The sequence below is a fragment of the Pagrus pagrus genome (assembly GCF_965226575.1).
Source record: "Pagrus pagrus genome assembly, chromosome: 10".
NCBI lineage: Eukaryota > Metazoa > Chordata > Actinopteri > Spariformes > Sparidae > Pagrus > Pagrus pagrus.
Genome location: NC_140194.1, coordinates 10647475 through 10661756, shown reverse-complemented (window position 1 = coordinate 10661756; position 14282 = coordinate 10647475). Strand labels below are relative to the sequence as shown.

At 40.1% G+C, this 14282-nt stretch overlaps 1 protein-coding gene across 3 annotated transcripts in view; it reads right to left on the bottom strand.

Annotated features, from left to right (window-relative positions):
• scaper (S-phase cyclin A-associated protein in the ER) overlaps positions 1-14282 on the bottom strand; it is a 59517-nt gene that overhangs the window by 21440 nt on the left and 23795 nt on the right. For all 3 annotated transcript variants that reach the window (XM_084364067.1, XM_084364069.1, XM_084364068.1), the window contains 4 exons: positions 13293-13429; positions 8562-8627; positions 7871-7997; positions 149-264 (listed from right to left, as the gene is read on the bottom strand). In XM_084364067.1, coding sequence (XP_084220193.1) covers positions 149-264; positions 7871-7997; positions 8562-8627; positions 13293-13429 — 446 coding nt within the window. The remainder of the gene's footprint in view (positions 1-148; positions 265-7870; positions 7998-8561; positions 8628-13292; positions 13430-14282) is intronic.

Here is a 14282-nt window from a genome sequence, read left to right as displayed (position 1 = left end):
GATAACGAACAGAAAGGCATAGCGACTATTTCTTTTGTTTTGAATTGTGTGTGAAACCACTGAAAAATACTTGCGTCAACATCTCACTTTTAAGTGCATCTTTATGTTAGTTAAAATGTAAACAGTTGAATTTGGTAACAGTACTCACTTGAGAGGAATACGAGGAACTGCAGTGGGTGTGGAAGCAGCAGTGACGACCTGCAGGATTTGTTCCAGAGCCGACAGGCCGCCGCCCACTTGGAAGGCCACTTGGTCTGCATTGTTCTGTTGAGGTGAGGACAGAGAGGGAGACAGAGTGAAACAGAGGTACAGTCAGGGGACAACAAGCTACAGGCTGGACAGGGGGATTACATGGCTATCACCACAGAGGGAATCTCTCTTTCTCCTACAGGGGCGAGGGATTGAAATGTGAAACAAAGTGATCCCCAAAGTATTCCTGTTCAATCTCAAAAGTGCACAACCCGACTCCGCCACAGCAGTCAAGTTTCCAGTGGAAGGCAAATGCTCTGCAGGCTCCAGTTAACAACAGGGTGGTCTTAGCGGATGACCACAGACTGAAGTGAAACTGAGGAAATGCCACTTGGCCAAAAAAGAACGGGCCAATTAGGGAACTCTAAAATCCAGACAACAACTCTACTAGAATGGGATACAGAAAAAACTCTAATAGACTCTAATTAGACTTAAGTGATAAAGCATTAGATCTACTGAGGTAAGAAAGGTGCGCTCACATTTCTTCACCCATTGTGTCAGCATGTACAGGGATTAAAGAGAAATATAATCCTGTTCAGTGACTTTTCTTCAACCTTTAACACCATCCAGCCTCACACACTTGCATTAGAGCTCCTCTCACACCTCTAGTTACTTCAGATCTGAAAATTTGCGCCGATAGCAGACTTTTCTTACAATCGGATTTAAGTGTGTTTGATAAAATGTTACCATCTCAAAGTGGTGCTTTGACTCTAAAGGCTCTTTTTGAAATTGGTTTTCCCCCGTCATATTGTTTTATTTATGTCATTTTAGACCAAAGATCATAGTGCAGACAGTATGTAGGAAAAAAGTTTTTGAAATAAACAAATGAGGAGGGCAACAGTGGACATATTAATGTTGTTTACTAGAAAATGGGAGGTTGAAGACACTCTATAGCCACTTTGTGAAGGGAATAAATCCCACGCTAGCTGTAATTACAGGAAATTAATTGGTGGACAGTCACAAAGTTAAAACTGGGATAACTGCTGCTGATAGCAAACTGCACTTTAAAGGAAAACAGTGCAGTTTATTTTTTTCTATTTGTGAGGGAAAACAATATTTCTCTGAATGCTGACCGAATGTCCCCTATTAATGGCATTTTAAAATCATAAGAAACAAATTGAAGCTCATCAGCAAACAGCAACTTACTCAAATTTCAGAACGTCGTGATGATTGAGGTTAATGCCATTTGACTTTCCTGACAATATTTGTATTTGAAAAAAAGTGCAATATTTAAGAATTCGACACCAGTCAAATTCATACTCAAAACAAATAGGGGACAGTAACCGCTAACTCCTGCTAATTGTAGTTATAGCTCAGTTAGGCATGAGCTAGCAGTACGGACTTATGATGTCTTTGTATTGTGTCGCGGTCTGTTTATAATTTTTGTTAGAATTATTTTCATCATCTTCATTTTCATCTAAAATTCTTACATATGGCCCCTTTAATTCATAACTTCAGTAAAACCAATAACTTTCAACTTTTATTATAAAATTAAACTGTTTTTATGTCCATATAAGAACTTTGTTTTGCTGTTGCTTTTTTACTCTTATGACTAAGCTAAACTTTACAACACAATGGTACTCTATAAACAGGACTTGATAAGGGATTAAAGGAACTTTGACAAATTTTTTTCAGCTTCAAGTTTAGTCCATTTGTTTCTGTTATTAAGTTATATTCTTCTTTCTCTCAATTCACTGAGAACAGAGTACATTAGATTTATGAACACATGTAAATAGTTAGGTCCTGCCCTCCTGTGATGACAGAGTATCTGGCAGTAGGTCAGATGCTGTAGCTACATTGTCTTATAAATCAACAAGTACAAAGCCAGGAGCGAGCGCTGACGATCAGGCATGTTTGTGCCTGGGTCGACAGGGAGGAAAGGAGCTGAAGGGGGAGCCGCTGACAGAGGGCCTTCTTCTTCACACAACTGCAGGAGGCCGTGTTACACAGCAGGTCACTCCTCCACCTAATGAGGTTACAGGCTCCTCAGCGCTGTGACAGCACTAAAATCCAGCCACTTCACAGCGCTTTTGTTCCGCAGATGGGAAGTTGCCAACAAGCCTGAACACATTGAGAAAAAAGCGCTTTACCAAATTACAGATAAGCTCTTCATCTGTCATTCATGGCCGGTGCTGAGGTAACTGCTCCCCGATTCCGGTTGTTAGACACACACATGACATGCACTGAGCAATCATTTAGGACAAAAACATTAACAAAAACACCAAAGACCCTTTAACATAATGAGAAACGTTTCAAAGACAGTCTCAAGGGTCTATGCAGTGTTTGTAAAAAAGGCCTCATTATGACTTCCTTTCTGTATGTTGCCAGCAGTTTCCATATCTAATCAATTGGGTCTCAGTCACTGAGCTTGGCTTAACCCCACTCTTAACCCTCCCATCAACACACCTACCTAAAAGCTCCGAGGCTAAATGAGAGAAGGCAGCTCTTTCATAGCAGCTTATCAAACGGTATTAAAGGGGGTAACTGGGACCTGCCCAGTCCTGGCTGTCTCCTGTGAAAACCAGACAAGAAGTTCTTGGCTAGTCAGTGCCTTGTCTGCTTTGCTGACAGATTTATCTGTTGAGATGATTGAACAATACGAGTGAAGAGGATTAAGTTCAAACTACCTGACAAGGTGTCTTTAGGTGGTCTGTGCATGCCATGGTCCACAGAAAACAAAAGAAGGCACTCGAGTATACACATTACAACACAGACATACTGCCTAAATAAAGGCTTGTTTTGCATGATAAGAGCTCCGAGTCTGTGAATGTTGATCTTCTTGCAAAGCAGTTGAATCTTACATGGGACACTTCATCTAGGGATTATATATCTTTTAACAAATAAAGTGACAGAGTATGCACACAGTTCGCTGAATTTGCATACAGACATTTACAGGATTAAAATAATGTTTTCACCCAGTGCTCTGAAAGGGATACTCCAACACTTGGGGCAATACACTTATTTGCAAAGTTAGATCAGAAGATTAATTATAAGTTCCTCCCTATTGAGGCCTTGAGGCTTCCTTAGCTCAAACATTGCAAGGTTTGCACACATTTCACAGTTAAGAACAAAACCCAAGAGTCTCCTGGATGTTTAGGTGGCTGGCTTGCTACCGGAAAACATAAAATGTGTAAGAAATATAAGATTGTAGATGTTAGAGAGCATATCTGTCAGCCACAATGATGGCATGACTCTAGGGATGGCGCGGTTGATTGCAGACTACAACTTCGCTCTAGAATGAAATATCTTGACAACTATTGTATGGATTGCATTGACATTTTGTACAGATATTTATGGTCCCCAGATGATGACCCCTCATCTTTTGGTGGTTATGAGTGACATGTCTCGGCTAATATTCAATGGATAGTCATGAAGTTTGGTTGACATTCATGTCCCCCTCAGGATGGATTGTAACAACTCTGATGTTCCCTTAACTTTTGATAAAATGACATCATTAGATCAAAATCTTGTTTGAATTTGCTGAGTTCTTTAGTTTATGAATTAATACCTGCAAAACTAGAACAGCTGAGGCCGATAGCAATGTCATTAAACATGCTAACACACCAGCCTAGGATGGTAAACATTGTAATCATTGCACCTGCTATACATCAGCTTGTTGGCATTGTAATTGTGATCTTATTAGCATTGAGCTCAAAGCCCTGCTGTGCCTCAGCCTCACACAGATGCTAATGTGGCTGTAAACTTGTTTTATTATTAGGGGGGTCACTGCTTATATTTTACATGTCAAAAGGAGTACTGCCTTGGAAAACAGGTGAATAACGTCTTCCGTGGTCTGACAAGAATTTACTCAAGTAATATACTATGTTGCTCTGTTTATGTCAGCCAATTGTTACCCTTGCTATAATTCTTTGTGCCAAGATAGACTAATCATATTCCAGATTTTCTGCATCTCTTTACTTAAATCATAGAAATGAAATTCATTTTATTACTCTGGATGCAAACAATCATATTTACCTAATTGTAGGGAGTGTTCCCTCTAAGGTTTAATCTGTCTGTGCCTGGTCAAACTACAGCAGAAGCTACAACAAAACACAGTAACAGGATGAGCAACTCATTTCCACTCAAAAAGGAAAAAAAAGAAAAAAAAAGTGCAACCACCAAAGACCAAGCATTAAGATACAAGTGAGACGGATGGCTCCTGAATAATACAACAGGGGGAATCTTATCCAATTATTGTCCAGGGTGGTCATTGTTACCCCAGCTGATGGGAAGCCTGAAGCATCTGGCAATTCCTGTGACACTGTCCGCAGACCAGCAGACCAGCAGACCAGCCAGATTGTACTTTGTAGTCTCCTCCCACCAGACACTTTAATTAAGGCAGAGAGGAGGGCGCAGCCTCAGTTGGCCTGCCTCCCCAACAGATGGACAACAACTGGCAGAGTTCATTAATGACTGGCTCCAACTTTGATCTGCACCTTCGAGTCATGAGTTCACTCCTTTACATCTAAAACCTAACAGTGACAGAGAAGAGTATGACAAATCACCCTCTCCTCGCATGAATTTCATCATAATACAGCCTTAACAGAAAAGCTTGAGAGTGGTAAACAAAGCTCTGTGGGCCGAGTCGACTGTAAACCACAACAAGGCTGCTGGAGTAAACATTTTAAAGGTTGAGTATAAACTTGTGTGTTTACAAGACGTAATGTCATATGATTTAAAAGACTAAGTGAGTGCAGGATGAAAATGGAAATGTATAATTCAACAAACTGTGTTTATTCTATTAAATGAACCGAGATTAATCAAAAGGACAGTGTGGTGAAAAATCCAACCTGCCACAGAAACCACAGACTGTCTCTATTTGTAACTAAAACACAAAGAAGCTTAGAACCATTTCACTCCCTATTGCTCTTGTGGTGAAGAAACAAAGATGCTGTTTGGGAACAAATGAGAACAAACAATAACTTTCCATTTTCCAGGACAGTAAGGCTCTGCCGCAGGTGATTAAAACCACCGAGAACATCACTGGTACCCATCTACAGAGCATCAGTGATATTGGTGAGGTGAGATGTCTATACAGAGCCCAAATGATACTAAAAGACAACACCAACACACACCCCAGCCACAGTCTGTTCACCCTGCTGCCATCTGGCAAAAGATACAAAAGTATCCGCTGCCGTACCACCAGACCACAGAGCAGCTTTTTTCCTCAGGCTGTGAGACCACTTAATTCATCCTCTGAGCTCCTCTATATGAAATAATTAGTTTTTTCCTTCGGACTTTCGACTCACATTTTGTTCTACAACCCTGGTGTTGTAAAATGAAAAATAAATCAAGTGTTTAAAGCAAATTTACAAGCTTCAACTTAAAAATGTTTGGAAGGTATTGGTAATTTTGAAAAGCTTTTGTTATTATTAGCATTTTATTATTTTGATTATTTCTTGTAGACAGATGACAACATCAGTTTTTGTAACTCTTTACATTGCCAAACCAAGAAGTAATGTACAACACAGGAACACTATAAGCAAATAGTGCTTCCACCACTGTTTGAATTAAAGATGGAAAATTTCTTAACTGAACAGCTGCTCACTTTTGCCCGTCTCTCACACTGTTGATCTGGGCTGTATCTGTCAGTCTGCTGGAGGCCCAAGCAAGAAACTTTATTATCCTGCCACTCTGCCCTTCACCTCCCCCCCCCCCAATGTCCCCAGATACAACTCCCACCAGCCCCAGTGGTCGCCCCAACCAGCCTTTGGTTCTCAGAGCACCATGCTTACAGTTCCTAACTTGTCATACATGTTGTCCTTTTCTAGACAGGCTTTAACTGAAAGCAGTAGTAAACACCTTGGCCAATATACAGTATAAATACAAGTGCTCAGTAATAAGCCAAGTGTGCAGAAAAAAAGAAAAGAGCAGCACATTGGGAAAATTGGTATTCTCAATCATGGAAAGTCAAGAAAAAAAAAAAAAATTCAGGTTTGACACAAAATAAACCATTAGAGGCCACAGAGGGAGAAACACACCGGGGTCAGAGACTAGACGTAGCCTAGAAAGCAGGGGAGGAGTGAGGGGGGTTGGACCCAAACAGCAGTGTAGGAGGGGGAGTGTCGGGTGTTGTCTAAGGAATTAGCAGAGAAAGTGGAGACTGAATCAGATATGGGGGAGAAAAACAAATCTCTAGGTGAGTCAATGACATGAGAGATGCTTGTTAGGTCAAATAATCTAAACGGTCCCGACTTGATGTGACTCAGGGGCCAGACAGCCATGCTGACGGAGACTCTATTTATTTGACTTTGTCCAGGGATTAGAGAGGGAAGTGCTCCCCTGGCTGCCTTACTGGCCAATCACATTGTTCCACTCAGCTTTGGGTGGATGTTTCTGTAAGAAGCTGGTGAAGCAGAACTTGACAAAACAGTTTAAAAATGTGCTTTTAAACTGAGCCTAAAGACAAAGAGGACCCAGACAGAGCCTTGATCTGCATCCTTGCCAGCGACAACACTGTTGAATGGAGGACATCTCCTGTGGCCCACTGACCTCTGACCTCCCACTGGGACTATGCAGCGCTAAGGGGAGGAGCCCTCATGTAGTGACAGCTTGTGAGCTACTCACATCACCCTGGTCTCCTCCTCTCTCCTTACAGGACGCTGTGCCACCCACCACAGCCACCTCTTTCTTTGCCTCTCTGGGGAAATTCAATAATAGCCTCTCCAGCCGTCCCCCCTCGTCACTGATGGGACACCATAATCTCTCAATCCTCACGCCCAGAGGCATGCACAGTGGGATGTTATGATGGCTCGAACCACAACTTGGCAGGAAATTTATGCCTCATTACAGGAAGTGGGCTGTATATTCTCCTCATCATAAACACGGTGGCAGGTGTTTTAATTCCTCCTCTCAGTCTCAAATTGATGTGAGTTTTACTGTACAAAAAAACGTCATGCAACAAAACCTCTGGGACAGATGTTTCAAATCAACTATAGTTCTAAATGTGTGCCATTATACAGTATCTGACAATTATATTTATACAGTTGTAAAGAAGGGTACGAGAAAAGCTAAATCTCTGAAGTGAAGTGAAGTGAAGTCCACTTGCCTTTGTTCAATAAAGCCTTGTGCATCACTGGCATTTCATCTGGAAATCCAATTTACTATTGTCTAAACGAGTGACATCTGAGTCGATCAAGCCGCACAGACACGAGACAATGCTTGCTCTCGTGCTAGGAAGCCCCTCTATTGGTACCATGTGCACAATGAAAACACACTTAATCTGGTCTTCATTAGCCAATAACCAAAGGCAAGTTGGTTTTGAGTAAGTGATACTCTACATTGGGAGGGTGAGACACAGGGAGAGACAGCCAAAGATAACTCATCACTGGAGAGACATGCCAAAGGGCTGGCATGACCTATGCACTGCTGCAGACTGTTGAGTCGGCAAGCATACAAAGCAGGACACTCCCTGCAGACGCACCGAAGATGGCCCCAATGTTTGCAAACTCAAGCCATTGCAATGGGCATGTTCGAGAAAGAGAAGTAATAATATAGGTGCATAAAAATGACATAATTATTATATAACCAGTACATTAAAAAAATAACCTCTCCATCATGAAAAGATACAGGTCAATCACACTGCTTACTGTATCTATGTAGATCTGTGTTGATGCTCTACCTGTTTCTCCAAGATGCGAGAGATCTCTCCCAGAGTCCTGTCCAGACCGGACACTTTGTTGTTGGCCCACTGGCCGCCATCTTGGCCCTGCAGCTGCTTCAACAGGTCCTTCACCAGGCGCTGCAACCTGAACATACAGGAACATATAGTTAGTACAAATCTGTTCTTAACTGAGGGTTCCATGCTACTTCAACCAACTTCCATCCACCACAGATGAGCTGAAAATATTGGTCAATAAATGATTATAGCAGAAAATAAATAGTTTTGATAATAGTTTCAGTCATTTTTCAAGCAAATATTACAAATTGGAGTTTCTCATGTTAAGATTAGCTGCTTTCAGCCATATCTTTAGGTTTTGCACTTTTATCAGGCAACACAAGCAGCTTAATGATGTCTCCTTAGCCTCTGGTAAAATGTAATTTTTTCCCAATTTCCTGGCATCAATTAATATAATCTCAATTAAATGACTGATTATGTTATAACTGTCAAATTCAATACATCATGCATTTTTACAACTTTGTTTTTCAGATTTTTTAATCATATTGACAAAATGTTTAAACAATCAATTGAGAAAATAAGATGCAAATTAATAATTTATTATAAACTCATCTTTATAATCATTAGAATAAAACATTACAAGTGAAGAAAAACAATTCAAATACTTCAAATTATTAAAAAAAGGAAAACTCACTTGGCCTTGTATGGAGACTCAGGGACCTGTGTCTTTACCTCCATTGATGTCTCATATTCCTTTGCCCTGCAGAGGGAGAAGAAGTAGGAAAAAGTCTTTGAATCCCAGGAAAAAAGTGTTTGGCCTGTCAGTAAAGAACACAAGGGGTGAAAGTGTGAAGAGAGGGGAGAAAGTTCAAGCAGAGTTTGTTTATTTGGCCCGTCAGCCATTCACCAAGAAACTTGGCTTAAAATAATCAGACACCGGCTCTGTGGGGACGGGTGTTTTGCTGCCATCGGTTATTATAAGGAAGACTTAATTCTGCCTTCCTTTGAGTCATTTTTAACAAGGGAGTCTCAAGTTCTTCGCTCCACTGATTGTCAAATAAACAGTTAATGGGGGAAACGGGCAGCACAGCCAGTGTTTTGAATATGTGACCATCTGAAGGTCATGGTCATTAGGGAACAGGCGGCATTACCACAACAGCCAGAATCGGAAAAACACAAACTGTACGTTTATATGTATGTGTGTCTCTCTCTCTCTCCCTCTCTCGGTCTTTATATCCGTCAATCAGGCATTCCCAGACATGATAAGTAACTATTGATTAGAGTCAGATAGAGCGCCTTCCGGTTACCCATCTCTGCACTGATAGGATCAAACACTTCCAGGAAGACGACAGGTGGATTGTCCCGTGGACTGACCGAAGACTCATCCTCTTTTCACAATCTCGTGTATTCAAGGGCAGTCATCAAACACCAACTGATAACTCACCTCACAGCTACACCAGCATACTGAGATACCTAAAACCTTTAACTGGTCACACAGGGCAGAAATTCTAGCATTTAGAAAGATAGTAGTGTTATTACCAATTTGCTTTTCCATGGTTTTAATTGTTTACTCATCATCTGTATAGACACCATTACAAAACTCTTGGAAAGTCTGTATTAAAGAAATGCAACCTTTGTCTTTTTTGTTTAAAAATTTAATCATATGTGAAATTAATATTAAAGCCCAACCTAAACAAGCAATCTACAATATTGTACACTCTTACTACATTTGAAATCAATGTCAATAGACCGAGTTGTGAGTGAGGGTAACAACAACAACAACAACAACGGGTAATTGTGCCGCTCTTCAGTATTAATTGTAGATAGTCATTTTCCAGGTCCTGTGAGCAGGATAAATGGGTAGCACAGACTTCCTTTCAGAAGGGCCTGAACTATGTCTGCCCAGTTTGTCATTCATGTCATTACAATATTAATCTCAGACAGGTTTATATCCAACCAGGTTAAATACGGAGCAATTGCCGAGCAATTCATTATTGTCAGAAGCAGCCTGTGTTAAATGGACCTCAGGCAATAAATATCTGATCAGCAATAAGAAAGGAAAAGCAAAAATCTATAGTGTAAGGAAGCCAGGCATTAATTCTGTGGCAATAAAGAGAAGTAGAACCTACAGACACCTAAAATTATAGTAATACCTCAATAACTCAATGTACTTAAACTCTGTTTAGCTTGCATTGTTAAGGAGGCATGTTCATTTTTGAGCAGAACATTTTCCCCTTGATCTCTGGCAGCAGACTGGGCAAATTGAGTTAGTGCCATGCTTACCACCTCATATGTATTCCATACAGGGGAGTCTTTGTATACATACCACCATCTGAGGTCCTTACATACATACTACAACACACTGCCCACTCTGTTCCTTGCTGAACGAACCACAAGAAGCTAAGCTACAGGCAAACATCTCGTACCTAAGCAGAAGTGGAGACTCTGCTTCCACGTTCAGAACTCATCCTGACGCTAACTGACAGGCTACTTGCATAAAAATTTTAACAGCATATTTTCCTTCCCCAAAACATTTATTAGAAAAGGTTAGCCAAGCCGCAAAAAAAAACAAAACTGGGGTTAAAATGTGTGTGCGCTGCTTTATGACAGCAGGGCTGCGTGTTGGCCTGGTGAAAAGTCTAGTGAGAGCCACTCACGTTTTACGGACACCATACGGTGTTCCAATAAAACGGTTCATTTCCACCCGGTGGTGAAGCGGCTCACCTTTATGTTTACTGGGGCTCTGTGTTATTTATGACCTCTGAAAGCCTGCTGCCTTTGAGTGCTAGTCTCAGCAGGGCTGGTGCAGGAGTGACGGTGAACAGAGACAGATCATGTTGTCACTTTCTCGGTACCGCTGAGCCTCACAAAGCCAAAAACAGCAGCACTGAGAATCAAGCACTGTAGTAGAATCGGATGAGAGTTTCAGCCTCTTGTTGCCGTTTTAAATAAATACTTTCTCCCGAAAAGCATAATAATAATGAATTCTCTATTTAGGAACTCACTGGAGGTCATGTTAAGAGGTTGGAGGCTTTATTAGGATCATTACGTCTGCCCCCACTCACAGAAAGACATTGACCTCTGTGATCAAAAAAGAAGAAATGTACTCCACCATAGCCAGACAAAAAACCCCCTCACATCTTTCTTCATCCAACAGAGATAATTAAGGCCACTCTGTTAAACAACTTGGGAACAGTAACTGAATTATTGCAATCATCTCAAATAAGATTTTGACAATGAAATACTGTACCTAAGTTTATAAATCATAAATTATAACTGCCATCATTCAAATCCCTCTAAAGACCTTTCAAATGGGTGACTATAATCATCATCATAATTTTTTTTATAATTTTTATGTTATTATCCGCTAACAATTGAATACATTTTACAGGCCCTATATTCAAAAATGGGAGGGAAGATGCTGAAAACAGAAGAAAACATCTGCCTCTCAGTTTAACTCACATTTAAAGGGATTGATTTTTATTTTCTACTGATATCAAAAAGGTACTGATAAGATAAACTAATTTCCATATATTTTGAGTTATCCCTCTGTGCCTCTATCGCATCCAAAAAACTGTTTTTTAATGATACCTTCACATTTCATTTTTTCATAACATACTTGGGTGAGCTGGAGAGCTGTAATGGAGGCTAGCATCCATCAAAATACTGTTGGGGGCATGTTGGAGGTCTTTTTGAAGAAGGAAATACTGGTGGCAATGAATACATAGATCATTATACAGTATATTTTACATACAATGGAGAGGGTTATTTTAAAATTTGATATGATATATTAGTTGATATCTGTATAAACCGGATTACTTCCGTTCAACCTTTAAGACCACATTATCAACACACCCTCCATTATATCGTAAATAGTAAATGGACTGCACTTATATTGCACTTTTCAACCAGAGGGGGACAAAACAGCTTTACAATGCCTCTCATTCACCCATGCACACACTCGCATACACCACTGGCCTGGCCATCGGGGGCAATTTGAGGTTCAGTGCCTCGCTCAAGGACATTTAACCAAAAGGAGCCAGGGATCGATGGAAGACCCGCTCTACTTACACAGCCGCATCAAGAAGTTGGTATTTACCTGTGTATTTAAATGCTTTGTGTTTTTGCAGTGGTGTGCATTAGCACCATGTTTATTTCGTAACATGTTTAAGCTCGGTTGCAAAAACTACAAATATACCAGTGTTGTTTCGGTACGGTTGGACGAATACCAATGAGTTCTTGAATACACTTTTGAGTTCAGTTTGAATGAAGTGTGTTTTATCGTAATAAAATACAAATATTGAAAATGTTTATTTGACTAAAAGAACTTGTGACACAAACTTGCCACTGGTTACACTATCCGACTATTACCTCTTGAGGTAAAATATGTTATTACAGGACATGATGGGCCAAGGCTAGCTGGTTAGCATGTTAACTTCAGTAGATATCTCTGCAACACAGTACATAGACATCTTTGAAATAACATTAACACTGTAGTTTCTTCACGTTCTGTTGATAATGCTAGGTAATTCCTTAAAAAATGTTTTGAACTGCAATTCTGGCCATAGCTTACAAATTTGCCCCTTTAAAGTTAAAGAATTTTGTAATGTGATTATCACATTTGTGTTGGGGTTTTACTCGTTTTTAGCTTGTTATTGTTATTTATGGCCCACTCTACTCGTATATAATTTTCAGTGTTTATTATGTCTGTTGTCTCAGCCACCGACTGAGGACGATTGAGGCCATGTCTGGCTTTAAGCCTCTTCGAAGACAGGAATGTTGCATACCAAAAAATAAATAAAAAATGAGTGATTGTACATGTCAGATATTACTGCAGTCCTGGTTGTCGGGGAATACATCCAATAATCTGCATCAATAACATCTTACAGTAAGTATTGTCAACATCATGTCTCTTTCCACTCCTCTCCCTCCCTGATGTGACAGCCGGTTAAATTGATTGAGCTCAGGTCCAGGTTCTGACACACAGCAGCTCTGCCTACTATTTGTTGATTACTATTGATTTTCTTTGATACTTCATTTAAAAAAATCAATAGCTCAGAAGAAGAAAAATAGGCATGGCTCATACATACTTTAACATACATCCTGTACACCGAAGAAGGCTTCAGATTTGGCAATGCCACGGCAGCAATTTGGAGGAAAGCTCTTTACAGGTGAAAGCCGGGGCCCTACACTACAGATCGATTTGCAGTGCTGCTGCCCAATCACAGAAAGTGGTCATAAATTAAGCTCATCAGTGTTACCTTGTGGACAGCCAGGATGCACATAACATCCGCTTTCCATCTCCTTGTCACTCATAAAAAAAAAAGTCCTGGCACAGTTTTGTCCTCTGTAGCTGTGAGAAGAAGGATGGAGAGAGAGAAACAGAGAGAGGCAGACTGACAGAGAGAGAAAATGGATGCATTACCTGGAGTTCATCCTGGCGCGCAGCTTCTTTGCCTTCTTCCGTGCCTTCTGTCTCTCTTCCCCATCCTTCATGCCCTCAGAGGACACCGAGCTGTCTGTCACAATATCCACAATGTATTTCTTCAAGGAAAGATGCTCCTAGAATAGACGAAATCAATACATGAGAGACAGTGCTGGCAATTTTATGTACCGTTACTTAGAACAAGCTTCTGAAATCACTAGTGCGTCTGGTTTTTGGTGCCAAAATAAGCCCAAAAATCAGTGGCGGAAAGTAAATAAGTACTTTTACTCAAGTGCTGTATTTAAGTATAGTTTTGAGGTACTTTTTCCATTCTCTGAAATGTCGTGGAGTAGAAGTGCAAAGTTACAAAGAGAAATATTGTACTTTTTACTCGACTAAATTTATCTGACAGCTCTAGGTGCTAGTTACTGTGCAGATTAAGATTTTTCTTACAATACATGTAGTCATTTTATAAATTACAGTATGATGCATTGTTAAAGATGACTACTAGGATACAAAGCAGGTAAAATGTACCTGTTTGGCTACAGCATTACAGTAACTGTCGATTACACATTAACACATGAGCAATAATATTCCAATAGTTTAATATTATAAATATAACATATGACAGTCTGAAAGCAGCTATTCTATGTATTTTTATTCTAAGTGCTTTAAGTACATTTTTCTTATAATATTTCTGTACTTTTACCAAAGTAAAACTTTGAATGCAGACCTTTTGAGCATAAACGAGTGTTGTTACAGTCTGGTCTTGTTACTTTCAATTCAGTGAAAAACAAAAAACTTTATTTGTCCCTGAGGGGCAATTCGTGCAGCAGGCATAGTAAAAGGAACAAACACAGAGTACATGCATAAAGACAATACATGACAAACAGTAACAGGATGGTGCACAGTAACACTGTGCACCATCCTTTCATGTAAATCATTTCCACCACTGATACATATATAAACTGTTCCACTGATGCAAACTGT